We start from the raw sequence: 13,309 nt of genomic DNA on the forward strand, positions 1-13,309 counted from the left end.
TGAACCGCCCTGAATTTCTGCACAGAAATCCCTGTGCCAGCTCAGGAAAACCAGCGGTAAACCAGGCTGGGGTTCTGCCTGGGCAAACTTCTCTCGCCTCTCACCCGAGCTAACTTTCAGTCCTGCTATAGGACTTCGCTGCTGTAGTCCTCCTATAGGTTCAGTCCTGCTCTATGGACTTTTCAGCCCAGCTGCACACTTGGCTTGAATCCTCTCACAGTAGCTCACCGTGCCAACCCGTGCTTGTCCGCTCCCTCCCTGTTGCATTTATACAGGAGCAGGGCAGAAGCCATCAAAGTCCCCCAGACTGACGCCAGCTTTTCAATAAGGTTGTGGCCAATGTATTGAAACAATTTTGTTTTTAATGGACAGGAGAGAGGCAGAAAACCAGTGGGGTGTGCCATGGATCACATCATGGCTTGCAGGCTAAATTTTGTAATGACCTTCTCATTAAAATACTACTTGAGTTTTCCTTCAGAAATGTTTGCATTAGTAACGAGTAACTCAACTTAGAGCTGACTTACAGGCCGAATTTAATTTTGGATCAAAGTGACTTAAAAGGTGATTTTAATCACAGTTTGAATGAGCAAAATCCTGGATTTGAATAACTGATATTAAATTTCATTATAAATATACAGATTTTTAGTAACTTTCTTGAGGCAAACTAGATCCTAATTGAATAACAACTAGTAAAGCATGTTAGCTTGCAACTAGCTGAAGCTTTTGTCCAAAACATTATCTAGGTGATGTTTTATTTCACCAACTCTTTATTTAGGTAGCTAGTGTAACATATTCCTATACACTCACACAAATTCTTGACTTTTATTTTAAGAATGGTGAAGAACATATTCTGACTTGATACAAGTTGCACTTACATAGAGGAATTTAAAATAAATTCAAATACACAAGCTGTCTTTAAGACAAACAGAGCTCAAGATGTGCTGGATGGGGAAGAATTCTTAATGCGTGCTTTTGCATTTGAAAGCAGTTTAACTGAACCAAATCCTTTGAGATTTTTGGAACAGATGATTTCTCCCACTCAAAGCTTAGGTTTACTCAGAGTGGTAGAGGAAAACACGCTTCACAGTCCATCAGTTTCTGATCTTTGTAGCCACTATTGATGGAACTGAAGTAATTAAATAGATTGAAATAAGGAAAAGAACCTTTTTGACAAGGGTATGCTTTTGGCACTTGCAAAGTTCTGATGTATTTGCTTGCGAGTGACTTGTGGCAAGCTAATAGCTCAACCCATCTGTAGAATATGCAATACGTGGTTACTGCTGTCAAGCTTTTGAAGGTCTATATGGAGGGCTATAAAATACCGAGTGGCATAGAAGAGGTGAATGGAGATTGATTGCTGCCCTTTCCCATAAAAAACACGAGAAGTATCAAGCTCGTGAGAGCCACTTTCAAAGCAAAAGAAGGCAATTCTTCATGAAGTGAGTAGCAGGACTGGGGACCTCTCTGCTGCAGACTCTAGAAGACTCTCTGTTGTCTTTATAAGGCTGGGCTGACCAGTTTAGCTGTTTTTCTACTATTTCGGTTTCTATTATTTTTAAAACTTTGACAAACAATATTTTGCCTGAATCTTCAAATTTGCGTGTACTTAACAAACAAATCTGAAATATGTAACATTTAAGGGTGTTTTTTTTTTCTTTTTAAGTTTAAACCTGCCCTGGTTAAGATAAACATCTCTGATTTGGCTGCAGAAGAGAAGACCTGGAGAACAAAGTCCTGCAATGTGTTAAACTGTGGCATGCCAGGAAACATGGGATATCCTATCACACGTCTCTCGTGCCTGGTGTGGACCGGGGCAGGACCACTGAGGATACAGCTGCATAGCTCTGTCACAGCTGCACAGCTCCCCTGAGGCCGGGCTAGTTCTGCTGGGAGGACTTAAAATAAAATGGAGGTGTGAAATAAACCACCATCTGGAAGGACCTTGGCGTGACAAGTGCTTTTTGTACATAGGCTGGTACAGACAGCCAAGTCTACATCTCTGCTCTGAAGGACTGGGATGCAAACTAGCTCCAGTTCAGCTACCGCTTTGATGCTGCTTCCATTTGGACATCTCCAGAGTCTGCCCTGTGACCCTGAGACCTCAGCTGGATGCTTTTCTACTGCCTCCTGCCTTATCGCAACACCTCAAGAAATCTTTTTCAAAATCGTTTGTCACTTGAGCTCTGCTGTGTGACAGTGAGTGTTTGTAGTGTGATTATTTTGGAGGAGAATTACGGATGTGTAACTTTTTTTCTGGTACTACTTCAAATGAGGAGGGGATCTCAATAAGCTGAAGTATTTAGTATAAGTTCATAGTTGATATTTTGGATTTCTTTAAGCTTGTTCTCTCGATGAGATGCAAAAAGTAGCTGCAGATCTCTTTACTCTCCTGTCACTGCAAGTAAAAAAGATTCATCTGTCGAGATGATTACAAAGTAAAATACAACATGTTCAGAAAACTTTCCCTATAATTTTCACAGATTTTTTTTTTTTCCTGCCATTCTTGCCCAAAATGCTGCTTCTATTTGCAGGCTTTTGGGCTGTTCTGTAAAAGCTTCATGTCAAGCTCAGCAAGTCCTTTACTGCCTTGGTGGGTAAGAGCAGAGCTATCTCGGCAGGACAGGGTTCCCAGCACTCGGCTGCTGGAGGAGCTGTTTTCTGCAGCTCCTCGGGGACTTCTGGTCACTTACAGACTTAATTTCACTTTTGAGTACTTCCTAGGTGAGAATGGGGAATGTACTGACGGCCCAACTCTACCATATTGCCCTGAACAGGGAGCGGTAGGCATTGAATTCTGGTTGACTCCTTATGGTGGATCTGAGTTGCTGAGGCTTTTTTATTTTTAGATGAAGGGATGCTCTGAATATTTCAGCACAAGGGATGATTTACTTGTTTCCTTCCACTTCTTGTCCTTAAGTAACTGTTCTTAGTTCTGACTATGTACTTGAATTTGACGCTTTAAGTAATATATTCTTTTATAAAAGAAGTGGCTGCCTAGGTTCTTGAGGGTAATAAAAGGGACAACAACGTCAAGTGGCCCGCTTTCATGTTGACTACTAGATGTAGGGTGGGAACCAAGAAAAAAAGGCCAAGGAGCTAGTTTAGAAAAATGAAATATTGAAAAAAAATTATTCACTTTGCTGAAAATATTAATCATGAATAGTGCGAATTGATTTAAAATTAGATAATAGAAATATTGCATGAGAGAAATAACACAAGTAACTTAACATAAATGACAGAAGATGAATCTTTTTATCTTAAAACTCAGAAGGAACCTTTAATATAAATGAGGTTTGTTAGCCAGCCTGCTGGGGATTGCTTAATTTGCTTCCCAGTCCCTGGAGAGATGAGATATAACTGTTAAGTAACCACAGGGTAATAATAGACTAAGTGAACCTGATCTTTATCTGTGATCAACTTTAGCTGCAGAGGTGAAAAGCTTATGCTTTTTTGTACCTTTCTGCCTGTAACCACTTCTTCTAGGTTTATTTTCTTTTCAGCCCCACTCAGTCTATCACTCTGGCACTCGTGACAGCCAGAGGCTCACAAGGAGCTTTACAAAAGCCATTAGCGTTGCTGCCTCTCCTGCAGCTTTGTATCCCGATACTTCCTCCTCTCTGTCCTTAGAGTCAGACACAGGTTTGCCATTCTGTGTAATAGCTAACGTGATTAGGATCTTGTGCCATGGTTGGGTTCCTAGGTTTCGCTAAAACTATACAATATCTATTAAGGAAGTCATTGTTAAAACCCTTATTCAGATACTGACAGTGAACGTGAGGGCTAGTGATGATGGGACACAAACTCTCTCTACTAGGCTACGAGACCCTGCATGGGGTACGGTCACCCTGAGTAATTGCTGTTGGACCTGCCTGTGTAAATTAGTTTGAGTTGAGTTTGGTTCGTAATAAAGGCAGTAAAATTGCCAAGGCAGCTGACATTGACCTCACCGGAGTAGCTGAAGTGTGATGTAATCTGGAACACAGACTCCCCCTTCCATCATGTTTAATAGCCCTGTGTCCAAAATAGTGCTGAGTGGGTATAAGAAAAAAAACAACAACCCAGCACTGCTGCTGTTGCTGGGGCTCGCTTTATCCTGTGGTTGGGTAGGGAAATGTGTTTTGGTTTTGAAGATAATTGGGCTGTGCCGTGCTCACAGGGCTCTGGGTTGACAGCCCGATAAAATAATCCCTGGCTTTAGAGTAGTCAAATATGTAGAATATATTTTTCCTTTTTCAGCACGTTTACTTAAATCCTGTAGCAGTAAATAACAGGCATGTGCTCAGAATATATATGCCTGTAGCATCTTATATACATACAGTTTTACATTTATTAATATATAATTGAAAACCCCCAAAATATTTTTCCAGTAATAGGCCTTTTATTGCTTAGTCAGTAAAATGGAAGAGTTATGATTTATGCTTCCCTGTCCTGTCTGGATACATTGAGAAATGGAAATAATGATGGGGCTGTGGCTCAAACATGGGATTTCACAGCAAGAATGGCTTGGCTGTTGCTCAGATTTTCTTTGTGACCTCCAGAAAGTCACTTTTAACCTCTTAACTTCCCCTTTGTTGCCTGTACAGTATGACTGCTAGTGCAAAGGGACTGTGCTGGGGTTTTGTAAGCAGGTAAGTCTTTTAAAAATTCCTGATTCGTCCAAGCATCATGCACTGCAGTCCTCCAGCGGACAGAATATCTTCTTCCGCATTAACTCTGTACAACATGAATTTTTACTTAAGGCCTCCAAATACATACAAGCTGTTAGGTTGGTGATTGAAGCAAGGACCAATAGTTGATTTTTAATCCTTCTTTCTTTTTTCCCTTCCACCCTTCCTAGGATGCAGGGGCTTTAATCCAGGATGAACGAATGCTACTATGATAAGCACATGGACTTTTTCTATAACAAGACAAACACTGACACAGTGGATGAGTGGACAGGGCCAAAGCTTATTGTTGTTCTGTGTTTTGGGACATTTTTCTGCCTCTTCATTTTCATTTCAAATTCATTGGTCATAGCAGCCGTGGTCAAGAACAAGAGGTTTCATTTTCCCTTTTACTATCTCCTGGCCAACTTAGCTGCTGCAGACTTTTTTGCTGGAATTGCCTATGTCTTCTTGATGTTCAACACTGGCCCAGTGTCCAAGACATTAACTGTTAACCGCTGGTTTTTGCGTCAGGGTCTTCTGGACACCAGCCTGACAGCTTCCCTGGTGAATCTCCTCGTCATAGCTGTTGAGCGGCACATGTCGATAATGCGGATGAAGATCCACAGTAATCTCACAAAGAAGAGAGTCACCTTTTTAATTATATCAATTTGGGCCATTGCTATTTTCATGGGTGCTGTTCCTACCCTGGGTTGGAACTGCCTCTGTGACATTACTGCCTGCTCATCCCTGGCGCCCATTTACAGCAGAAGTTACCTGGTGTTCTGGAGTGTCTTAAACCTAGTCGTCTTCTTCATTATGGTGGTGGTTTACATAAGAATCTACATGTACGTCCAGAGGAAAACTAATGTCTTGTCGTCGCACACTAGTGGATCCATTAGCCATAGGAGAACCCCTGTGAAGCTTATGAAGACTGTCATGACTCTCTTAGGTAAGAGACTACAAACCATGGCGTGCAAGGCTGGCAGGGCCAATGAGTGGGTTTGTGTGTTGGTTTGCTTTTGCTTGTTTTTGGTTTTAAAAACAAAACAAACCCCCCCCCCCCAACCCCCTAAACCAAATCAAAACAAAAAAACCCTCACTGAACTTTTACGTGCTGGAGGCATTTAGACTTCTGTCTGCTTTAGATAGTGAAATAAGTGTTGCACCATGCAGAAATGCGAAGTAGAGGACTGACGTGTAGAAGAAAAGTGTCTCTATTTTGTAGGCAGCTTGTTAGTAAACACAAATTATCTACTTTTTTTTGGGGGGAGGGGGGGGGGAATACAAAATCACTTTGGAGAAAGGCTTGTGAAGATTCACAACTACCTAGTAGAATATTTTCAGAATAATGTTCTTTAATATCTGCACAAGGCCATGGATCCTATGGCTGGATGTGGATAGTTTTCTTTGCCCTTCTTCCTCTTGGCTTTTTTGTAAACATACTAACTTCTTCCCCCTGGAAATGCAACTTCCCTGGGGAAAGGAGAGGATGCCTGATGCCTGGTGGGTCTGTGACTTTGACAGAGGTTTGCTTTGCAAGGGGAGAATTCACCTTCGTTCTGTGAAGATTGCATAGTGCAAAATACTTTCAGATGATGATACAGCATGGCCTTGGATCTCTAGATCATAACATGAGATTTCACCAGGATTCTGCCCTAGAGATGCTGTTGATATTCAGGCAGTTCAGATCATTTCATCAGCTAGTTGTGATGTAGCTGCTTATTAAATTAGAGATGCACAGTGCGGATGATTGTTGGAACAAAATACTAGCTGTAGCAGTCAATTTTCCCCAGGAAGACTTGAATCCGAGCGAGATGTTTTCTGGAAGCCAGGCGTCACGCGAGCGTGGCTCATGCAGCTCGCTACGGGTGGAACTGGGGCGACACCGGGACACTTGTGAGGCTGGGCTCAGGTGGTGGGGGACTCTAAAACCACAAATATGGCTTTACCGCTCTGACAGCTGTTCTGATGTTGTATGAGCCAGCAGAAGAAAGCTGGAGCTTTTGGGAAAGCTGGTGTCCATGTATACCTGGGACACAGTTGTGCCGTACTGCAGCATGGTAGTACTAGAGAGCTCTGGGAGAAAAGTGTCACTTTTCATGGAGGTAGGAGTTGCCAGGGTAGGAAGTTCAGGCTGAGGACACTTTCTTCCCCTTGCGGTCTATGGACGCTGTTTGCACAGTCTGGTATCTGGTTCTCTTTCTTCTTTTTTTTTCTCCCCCCTCCCCCCGCCCCCCAAAAGAATAGTGCTGTAGTACACAACACCTTTGTCTACCAAATGATGTTTTCAAATGCTTTAGAAGCTGAGATCACTTAAACTTTACAGTGCCTGACCTTGGGAAAGAAAGTGGACTGATGGTTCAAGCAAGTACAGGGTTCTCGCTTCCAGTCCTGTGTCTCCTGAAGTTGGCTTGTCCACTGCCAGAGCCTTTCCCTTCTAAATCCCTCCCCAGTTGTCCTTCCTTTTTTCCCCTTGATTTTATGGTACCTATGGAGAGACAATGTGGTGGTTGTTCCTGTCCCCCCCTTGACTTGCAGGAGCAAGATGCGATCTTTTGCCTCGCCTGAAGCTCTCGTGCAGTGAAACTTAAACCATTCACCTGGAAGGAGAAAATCCCTGCAGAAAAACTCTGACTTGCTCCAAATATGATCCTGCCCTAATGCATAAGCGTTGGGTAGACTGTAGTTAACTGCTGTATTGGAAAGAGACGAAAAGAAAAACATTTTTAAAAAGCAGTTCTGTGAGAATTTCTATTGAAGGCAGAACTGCAGGCTGCTTTCTGGAAAGTCACATAAAAATAAATCATCATGCATAGCCTTGTCTAATTTATATGTATATTTATATAGTTAATATTACTTTGGTTTTGTATAAGCCAAAGTTGGAGGGTGCTGAGCGAGTGTTGGAATAACGCTGTTAGCTCCTGGTGCCACCCCTGTGTGTTTGCAGGTCAGGGCAGAGAGGTGGTCTGCACGCCGGGGGGACACCCGGCCGGCTGAGCTGGGAGCTGGAAGGACAGTGATGGTGGCTGCCGTTTGCTAATCCCTCGTGGTCCGTTAGCCTGTGGCAGGTCTTCAGTGCTCACCACGGCCGTGCTGCTGTGTGGAAATAAACCCCACTTTAAACTTCATTTTCAACTTATTCTTTCTTTTACTAGGGAGAGGGGCCTTAGGACTATGGCTTGATTTAAAGATCAGCATTAGCTTTCTCTTACTCGCAGAATATGGCTTTTCAGTCAGTCAGATTAAACTATTATTCACGCAAAGCATTTAGTGATATTGTACCCTGGGCCAGGCAAATTTAACTTAGAAAGTCTGAGTGCTACTTTAGAGATCATAATTTTGTATATTTACTTTGTCAGTCAGAAACAAAACCGAAACAGAGCCTGCTTCCAAAGAAGTCAAATGAGTGCATGTGTTGCTGGGTGCAAGATCTATCCCAAACTCCTGTGTCAGAGGAATTGTATCTTGGCATGTTCCTTCATATCAATTCTCCAAATTTTGACTCTGAGAGGCTTTTTATAAGTGTTTATTTCTAGGAATGGGAATTTATTTTTTAAAACAGTTTGAAATGTGCGTTCCTGGCCAAGTCATTCAAGCACACTGTGCAAAATGTATTAGAAACTGAATAGCATGTTTTCTGGGCTTTCCAATTAGCAGAGGAGTCACCAAGTGACCAAAGTGATTCTTCCAAAATTCTGCTTATATCCACTAATGTAACAACCTACAGCTATACGCAGCATGTGGATTTTGCCCAGGGCTGTTATTTTTAATGGCTTGTTCCAAAACATCTGAAAGTGCTTTGGAGTACACACCTGATACGGTCTTAACTAAAAGCGATTCTGAGATGCTCTGTTGCTGGATGAAGCATGATGAGAACCAGAGTTCTCGTTAGTGTGCTCTGTTGGTGTCATGGGAGGTTCAGGACAAAGTCCTGCTGCCCCACTGCTGTGTGGAAGGAGGCTGCGTGTAGCTGGGTGCTGCTGGCATGCTGCTCCTCCCATCTGCCTCCACCTCCCTTCCTGGGGAGGCTGGGCCCATGGCCGCCTCCCCCTCCAGCAAAACATCGCTCTCCGCTCTGGGTGGTCTCCTCCTGTGGTCCTACAGTTAAGAGTTGGGCAAATCTGGGTTTCAGTGTGACTTCACGGTGATCACAGCTGCAGGTGGCTTTTTGCACCACCCTTTGGGCTTGGATGGCCCCTTCCAGAGGCTGGGACTCAGGTCCCTATCATCTACCTTTTTCTACCTTAATCTCTAAAATGGTCCATCACAGGATAGGAGCAAGGCTCTCCCTTTGGCATGTTAAGTCGTTAAAACCTAGCAAAAGGGGCTAAAATCCTCTTAGGCTGACCTTGCGGCATAGTCCTAGCTAAGCCTGTGACTAGCTTTGAAGAAGGGTGGCTGCAGGTGTGCGGGTGCGTGATTTTCAGGTGGTGTGTATGTGGTAGCTCATCTGAACTTGGCAGTGAGATTAAAAAAAAAGGATGATTTTCAGTTTCAGTGAATTTATAGTTTAATTGGTAACTTGCCGTTTTAACTTGGGTGCACATGTGGCAAAGGCAACTGGAAGCTACTGCACTCTTTTTTTTCTCAGCATGCTCAGGAACAGCTTTGATGTGCAGAGTTTTGTGACATGATGCTGCCGAAGCATCAGTAGTGCTTCCAGGTACACGGGAATTCATTTGCAAGCAGAGAAGACGTAATCTACAAGAAAATCCATGTTTAAATCTAATGGAAAATCCTCAAACTAACCTTGAGGCATTGTGGCACCTGATCTCCCATAATCCGGTGGGAAGACTCAGAGCTGTTCTTCTGATCCATGTTGCAGCCAGCCTATATTTCATGTCACTTCTGTGAATGTTAGAGAGTCCCAGAAATTAAATTCTTTTTGGAGTGTGGCATTTTGTCAGGGAGAGGAGCTCCTATGGGCTAAGAAGTCTGCAGACAAGAAAATTGCCAAAGGGCCAAGGCAAAGGTATATATTTATGCTTAGCCATGGTTCCCTCTGAAAGCTCTGTGGTAAAAATAGCAAAATCCAAGCAAGGCTGCGAGTCTGAGCCATGCCTCGCTTTCATCTCTGCGGTGCTAAGAGCAGGGTGTGAATCGCTTGTCTTGTCTCCACACGCAGCAGCATGTATTTTTGATGGAGTCAAAGCAACAGCCCCATGAAAGCATTAGCCACTAACTCTAACACTGTCACTGCATTGCCCCCTGTCCTTGTCTTCAGTCGTGGGGCAGGGGAAGTGTGCAGAGAGGTGTCTGCAGATATCTTTTATCTTCCCTTACTTTTGCCACTGAAACCTTTTAGGGTTTTGCCTGTATAGGTAGACAGGGATATAGCCTAGGAGTTCACAGACTGATCCTGCCTGCAATCTTGCTGTTTTGTTTGAAGGAGAGATTTCTGTGTCTTCTGTTAAATGTGGCTTTGGGGTCTGTTTCCTCTCCTTCTGACTTCCATGAGAGCAGGGTTGGACCTTGCATGCTTTGTGGTACAAGTGGTCAAAACGCTTTCAGTGCTTGTTCTAAGGAGAGTTTGTTACCATCTTAATTTCTGCATGGAGCTGGTGTGTTGGCGACTTTGCCGGTGACCCTTGGTGGCTAGTGAAAGCTCTCTGTCCAAATCCTTAACCGAGACACTCAGCTAGACACGGTATTGTTGCGTGGGTGGTCTGGTTCCAGTGCTTGTTAAAATGGATGGGATTTTCTGGTGAACCCCTGGGCAATAAATCAGTAGAGTGTTTTCTCCATTGTAGACTGTAAGAGAGAGTTGGTGTCACAACTGCTTACTCAGCATGCTGGAGCCAAACCAGTGCGTAGTATAGAGACTGACCAGAGAAAACAAGTGTTGTGGTAGCATCTTGCAGCTCCCGATGCTAGTGGGCAATGGAGGAATGTTACTGATGTTAACCAGTATCTCAAAACGAACACCGTGAAATTAGTACTTAGCATCACAAAAATCTTGGTACAGCAGAGTAGAAAATGCAGTTTCTGAAGGAGGTGGTCTCTTGCCTTTCTGTTCTGTACAATATTGCCTGGAACATAGTAAATCAGTTGGTTGAGTTTTGTCTGGACTCCAGGAGCATAGATTTGCAGCAAGATCCATGGTACCTTGTCATGGATACATTTTTTCAGCAATCCTAATGCTTACTAAATCACATGAATTCACTTTATATATCATTGTGGCCTGCCCATCAGATGGGCACAGTGTCCACTGAAATCCTCGATGGGGAGAAGTGTCCAGTGCTGCTGAAACCAGCCCGTGTGCACGGCACAGCCGATGGGCTGCCTGAAGTGCTGCCGAGTCCTGGCTCCGGCGCTGCCTGGGTCCTGCCGTGAGCCAGGCTGCCCTCCCACTGCTTGCTTGCACAGCTCAGATATGGGAAAACCGGCGGCTTTAAAGAAATGAGCTGGACTTGCTTTCCCTAAAAATTGTTGAACAGATACCAACACCCCCAGGAGAGATTTTTAGCATGTAGCTGCTATCATCCTTATTTGTCCGATTATTTTTTCTAAGCCCAGAAAAGGGGGAACTCTGCTGTTATAAATTATTGGAATTTCCTCAGTAGGTTGTTCAAACTGTGACTGTTGTGCAGAGTTGTAATTTTCTATTTCTGTATGTCAGACAGCAATTGTGGCTTGTCCTAAGTTAGTATTACCATGCATATGGCTACTCCTTCCTTGGGCTCAAGGCGAGGGATGGCAGGCTGCGGTGCCGGGGGGAGGCAGGAGGGCAGATGGGGCAGTTCAGGGTCCCTCCCAAGCTCGTGGCCGAGGGCTGCATTTGGTCGCGATGTTCCCCCTCCCCACCAGTCCTGCCCACACCCCTGCCTTTATGGTGGGGATGTGCAGTAACATGGAAAGATGCAAATGCAATACTGAACTTCCTTCTAAGCTGTAGTTTTTATGCTTTCTTCATGTCGTCTTCATTCTGTATAAGATCTCTTCTCCCTTATTCCCCCTTTCTTTATTTTTTTTTCTTTGAGGGGCTGGTGGGAGGGGAATGTGTTGTCCTACTTTGTTTCTTTCAGCTTTTATTATCACTTTGTGTCTCAGTTCCTCACAGGGGCAGTTGTCATTCCTGCCTCGCAGCTGAAACACGAGAACTCTGCTGCTCCTGGACTTGTCCTGCGGTTTCTTGCTACATTTCGGGGAAATGCCTCTCTTGCAGAGTTTTCTTGTTCTCCTGTCACTACACTCTTACTTCCTCATCCTTTTTGTCTTTTTTTTTCCCCTTTTTATTCTGTTCTTCGCTTCATTTTTTTGCCCTGAGTGCTACATCCTTTGGTTCATCTTCGTTAACTCATCTATTTGTTTTTTCTCTCTTTTCATTTACAACTGAATTTGTTTCCTGGATCTGAGTTGTTGGGTCTCAAGTACCCAGCACGCACAGCCCGGGAGGGAGCAGCGGAGAGAGGTGGGCTGCTGCTCCGGCCGGGGAGCCGGCAGTGCTTGTGTGTCGCAGAGAATGGCGTGCATCCTACACTAGCTGTGGGGTTTCCAGCCAGGATGTGTTTAAATTATGGGACTCTTGTTTTATGAATTGGGCAGTGTGCCCATAGCTCTGCAGAGCCAGCTGTAGTGTGACAGAAGACATCTCTTCTTTGGATCATGTTGCGGCAGTGGTGGAAGCGGGCCACCTGGTCTCTTCTCCTCCAGCGTACGAGAGAGAGCGATGAAGAGAGGAAGCCTGCGTTCAGAGCGCCAGTTCTCTGCTCGTTAATGCTCCAGAGCTCTTGTTTATTTGTCAGCGTGGACAAATCACTGTTGTGATGACCTTTCCCCACTTGTGTTTGAGCTGATGCTGTCAGCAGCTGGATTCTTCCTCCGTGCAGCCTTCTGAGAGGTGCCCTGCCTCGTGCTCAGGGCTTGGCAGAGAAGCTGTAGTAGATACAATTTTGCTACTGTCATTAGAATTTTGTCCTCTCCTGCTTTTATCATTTTTGTGTAGAATGTTGATGAACCCAATAATCTTGTAAGATGTAAAAAAACCCCAAGCCCTTAGCAGTTTGAAGTCTTTTTTTTTTTTTTTTGGTCTCCTTTATTTCTAGGTGCCTTTGTTGTCTGCTGGACCCCTGGCCTGGTCGTCTTACTGCTCGATGGTCTGAACTGCACCTACTGTGGGATTCAGAATGTTAAAAGGTGGTTTCTTCTCCTGGCCCTGTTGAACTCTGTCATGAATCCAATAATTTATTCATACAAAGATGATGAGATGTGGGGTACCATGAAAAGGATGATTTGCTGCTCCTCTGAGGATAAAAGCCAGGACAGACGCTCATCACGGATCCCCTCGACGGTTCTCTGCAGGAGCACGGATACCTCGGGGCACTACATTGAAGATGGCATTATTCAAGGGACAATTTGTGGAAAAGGAGATCTTGGTGACAAAGGAAACTCCTGAGCTATTCAAGGGACTGACTTGGCTGGAAAAGGAGAGGGGGAAGGGAGAGGTTTTGTAAGAGAAGATTGACTGGCAAAGCTAGTAAACAATATATCCACTTTGTTCCAGAGCCTAAACTCCAGTGTTAACAAAAGTTCTTATAAATAATTGCCTGATGGAAAAACACTTTGTAATGAAGAAAACTTTCTGTGCTGCCGTCTTTCTCTTTTTTTTTTCTTTTAAGTACATGAAATTGTTTTTTCGTATGAATGGTATAAATACATCTCAG

General features: G+C 44.0%; 1 protein-coding gene across 1 annotated transcript; it reads left to right on the forward strand.

The window, feature by feature from the left end:
- The first annotated feature begins 2,109 nt into the window (after positions 1 to 2,109).
- Positions 2,110 to 13,041, forward strand: LPAR3 (lysophosphatidic acid receptor 3). The gene is made up of 3 exons (XM_009333803.1): positions 2,110 to 2,196; positions 4,838 to 5,595; positions 12,692 to 13,041. The coding sequence occupies exons 2-3, from the start codon at positions 4,860 to 4,862 to the stop codon at positions 13,039 to 13,041; spliced, it is 1,086 nt and encodes a 361-aa protein (XP_009332078.1). The 5' UTR covers positions 2,110 to 2,196; positions 4,838 to 4,859.
- Positions 13,042 to 13,309: the final 268 nt, after the last annotated feature.

Source organism: Pygoscelis adeliae, unplaced genomic scaffold (assembly GCF_000699105.1).
Source record: "Pygoscelis adeliae isolate BGI_AS28 unplaced genomic scaffold, ASM69910v1 Scaffold10, whole genome shotgun sequence".
NCBI lineage: Eukaryota > Metazoa > Chordata > Aves > Sphenisciformes > Spheniscidae > Pygoscelis > Pygoscelis adeliae.

Coding starts and splice junctions, on each gene's coding strand:
- LPAR3 (XM_009333803.1), top strand. CDS start 4,860: ATGAACGAATGCTACTATGATAAGCACATGGACTTTTTCTATAACAAG. Junction 5,596..12,691: donor GACTGTCATGACTCTCTTAG/GTAAGAGACTAC, acceptor CTTTATTTCTAG/GTGCCTTTGTTGTCTGCTGG.